Below are 2,360 nucleotides of genomic sequence, written 5' to 3'. Positions count from 1 at the left end.
CATCGATGGACGTGGGATCGTGAAGTGGGGTGCAGAATGAGCACCAGACCAAGAAGAACAGAAATCGCGAGTCCCCGGGAACGGATCCTGATGCTCTGAAGAGGTCTTGACAGGAGACCACACCAATCCAACCGAAGCGGAACCGCAGAGGGATGTAGGCAAACACCAGCTAATCGGGCCGGATAAATATGAGGTTCACGACATTGAGGGCTGGCAGAAGTGGAAGCGTCGAAGGAAGAAATCTGAGCAAGCTCCTGAGTCGCTTCGGCAAAACCCAAGCCGGAAGCGAACCCAGAGGAAACCAGTGGTCAGGCCGAAAGCACTGATCATTCGCCCTAAGGAGAAGAAGATGTACTCCGAAATCGTACGGCGAGTGAAGAAGGATAGCACTTGTGGTGAGGCTAGCGATTGCGTCGAGAAGATCAGACGCACGGCCGCAGGGGACATCCTGATTATCCTCAACAAGAAGGAGACCGATGGAGCTTCCCAGGTAAGATCAGCCACTCCTGACCTGCTCGGCCAAGAGGCCGACGTGCTAAGCAAAGAGCCCCGGGAAGATATCGAAATCAAGGACATTGATGAGGATACATCCAAAGAGGACGTCCTTGAGGCCCTATAGAGAGCTGTAGGTGAGGAACACCAAATGGGTCCTGAGACCATCCAATCTATGCGCAAAGCATACGGTGGAACTCAAACTGCCTATTTGACCCTCACGTCAGCTGCGGTGACGAAGATCCTGGGAGAGGACGACCACGGGAAGATTAAGATCGGCTGGGTAAACTGCCGCATACGTAGAGTACAGAGGCCGGTCAAGTGTTTCAAGTGCTGGCACTACGGACATCTTGCCAGCAAGTGTAGGAGCGCAGTGGATCGGTCGAAGCTCTGCGCAAGATGTGCAGGAGATGGCCACAAGGCCAAGGAGTGTCAGAAGGATCCTCGGTGCGCCCTATGCGCTGAAGATGGGAAAACGGAGAATTGTGCCCATGTCGCTGGCAGCAGCAGATTTCCGGCTTACAGAGAGGCACTCCAGAAGCTTGCTAACAAAAGGCGATAAAAAACGGATCAGCTGCAAGGTATTACAGCTCAACCGCAATCACTGCGAGGACGCACACGATCTGCTTATGCAGATGGTGCGTGAGCTGAAGGCTGACCTTGTCATGATTTCTGAGCCATATCGAGATCTTGGCACTCAATCCTGGGTCACAGACGCCAGCAGAAAGGCTGCGATCTGGGCTTGCGGGAACCGGCCTTTCCGAAACATCAGCAGTAACACGCAGAGTGGTTTTGCTATTGTGAACTTTGAGGGAATCCATGACGACAGCTGCTATGCTCTACCTAGTCTCCGCACTGATAAGTTCACAGACTTCCTACATAGGCTGACTGTAGATGCTAAGCAACACTTTCCCGTGGTGATAGCTGGAGACTTCAATGCCTGGACAGTTGACTGGGGCAGTAAGGTAACAAACGCTAGAAGACAGGCTTTACTGGAAGGCATGTCATCTTTGGACGTAATCTTACTGAACAGTGGAGAAGAACCAACCTTCATTCGGGGAAAGGCGAGCTCAATTGTGGATCTTACCTTCGTGAGTGGTGCTCTCGCCAAGAGAAACTACTCATGGAGAGTAACTGATATCTACACTGCGAGTGACCACCGGGCAATACTCTGGGAGATCTGCTCTGACCAGAAAGCCAGATCAACCGCAAAGAAGACCAACAGTGTTGATTGGAGGGTGAGCACCTTTGATTCTGGCTCTTACTCGGTGGCATTAGATGACCGTCCGATTACTGGCACGAATGCAACAGTGAAGGCACGGGACATTATGGCGAAGGTGACTAAAGCCTGCAATGCCACTATGACGAGGAAGCGGACCACGAATCGACACCCCCCGGTGGATTGGTGGAATGACACCATCGCGGTCCTCCGGAGGGAATGCAACGCAGCTAGGAGTTTGTCCCAACAAGGCCGGAAGAAACCAAACTTCGAGGAAGTCGAAATGAGGTACAAAAAGGCACGTCGGAAACTGAGCAAGGCGATAAAGCACAGCAAGAAGCATTGCTGGAGTGAACTTCTTGCTGAAGTAGAAGGCGATCCCTGGGGGAGACCTTACAAGGTGGTAATGACATGACTGAAAAGTCAACCTATGCTAACACCATGGTGTCCTGTTCTCCTGAGAAAGATCGTTGAAACGCTGTTCCCTCAACAACCAGATTTTCACCGTCCCGCCCGACAACAGGAGGATGAGATCGTAGCGAAAATCACAAGGGAAGAGTTGATGGAGGCCTACATGCGAGTGGGTAACACCAAGGCCCCTGGCCCAGACGGTATCCCTAACATTGCACTGAAATCGGCAATCCAAGCG

At 52.2% G+C, this 2,360-nt stretch overlaps 1 protein-coding gene across 1 annotated transcript; it reads left to right on the top strand.

The window, feature by feature from the left end:
* The first annotated feature begins 643 nt into the window (after nucleotides 1–643).
* On the top strand, nucleotides 644–1,054 carry LOC107046408. Its single transcript, XM_015269019.1, has one exon. The coding sequence runs from the start codon at nucleotides 644–646 to the stop codon at nucleotides 1,052–1,054; it is 411 nt and encodes a 136-aa protein (XP_015124505.1).
* Nucleotides 1,055–2,360: the final 1,306 nt, after the last annotated feature.

Source organism: Diachasma alloeum, unplaced genomic scaffold (assembly GCF_001412515.2).
Source record: "Diachasma alloeum isolate Michigan unplaced genomic scaffold, Dall2.0 Dall_scaffold_01360, whole genome shotgun sequence".
NCBI lineage: Eukaryota > Metazoa > Arthropoda > Insecta > Hymenoptera > Braconidae > Diachasma > Diachasma alloeum.
Note: the sequence above shows the minus strand (reverse complement) of the source record. Positions and strands in the feature narration are given on the sequence as shown.

Coding starts and splice junctions, on each gene's coding strand:
- LOC107046408 (XM_015269019.1), top strand. CDS start 644: ATGGGTCCTGAGACCATCCAATCTATGCGCAAAGCATACGGTGGAACT.